At 76.9% G+C, this 624-nt stretch overlaps 1 protein-coding gene across 1 annotated transcript in view; it reads right to left on the bottom strand.

Moving 5' to 3' along the window:
• The window catches only part of LOC121347883 (beta-1,3-galactosyltransferase 4-like), a gene marked incomplete at its 5' end in the record, with an annotated part of 2390 nt that extends 1766 nt beyond the window's left edge, over positions 1 to 624 (bottom strand). Inside the window, one exon of the mRNA XM_041426869.1 lies at positions 7 to 624. Within this exon, the coding sequence (XP_041282803.1) occupies positions 7 to 624 (618 nt within the window). The remainder of the gene's footprint in view (positions 1 to 6) is intronic.

Raw genomic sequence — 624 nt, 5'->3', positions numbered from 1 at the left:
CGCGACCCCCGCCCGCCGCGCCGAGACCCCCACCCACACGTCCTCGGGCAGCGCCAGCGGCACCGCCCGCGCCGCGCCCAGCACCGCGCCCGCCGCCTGTCGCGACAGCACGTAGGCCGTGCCGCTGCAGTAGGGCGGGTATCGCGACATGGGGAAGGCCGACTCGGCCACGTAATGGCGGCTGCGGGGGTCGCGGTTGGGCGCCACGCGCCAGTGGACGCGGCCCAGGTAGAGGCGGGCCGGGGCGCCGCGCCACGCCGCCAGGTATGTCGCGACAGCGGGCACGTTGACGAAGGCGTCGTCGTCGGCTTTGAGCAGGAACGGGGCCCCCCCGCAGCAGGCGCGGCCCCAGCGCAGCAGCAGCAGCGTCTTGCGGCTCAGGTTGCCGTAGCTGTCGCCGAAGTCGCCCTGCAGGATGTCGCCGTGCTGTCGCCACTCGGCCAGCAGCTCCCGCTGGCTCTGGGGGTCCTGCGGGGTGCCCAGCACGAAGACGGTGCGGGCGGGGGGAGCGTCCGGGGGTCCCGGCCAGGAGCCCCCCCAGGTGCGGCGGACGGCGAGGCGGCGCTGGCGGTGCTGGGGGGCGCTGGGCACGAGCAGCAGCAGGAACGGGGCGGGGGGCGAGCA

Source organism: Onychostruthus taczanowskii, unplaced genomic scaffold (genome assembly GCF_017590055.1).
Source record: "Onychostruthus taczanowskii isolate IOZ18803 unplaced genomic scaffold, ASM1759005v1 scaffold954, whole genome shotgun sequence".
Classification (NCBI taxonomy): Eukaryota; Metazoa; Chordata; class Aves; order Passeriformes; family Passeridae; genus Onychostruthus; species Onychostruthus taczanowskii.
The sequence above is the reverse complement of the archived record's forward strand: the minus strand, read 5'-3'. Positions and strand labels throughout refer to the sequence as shown.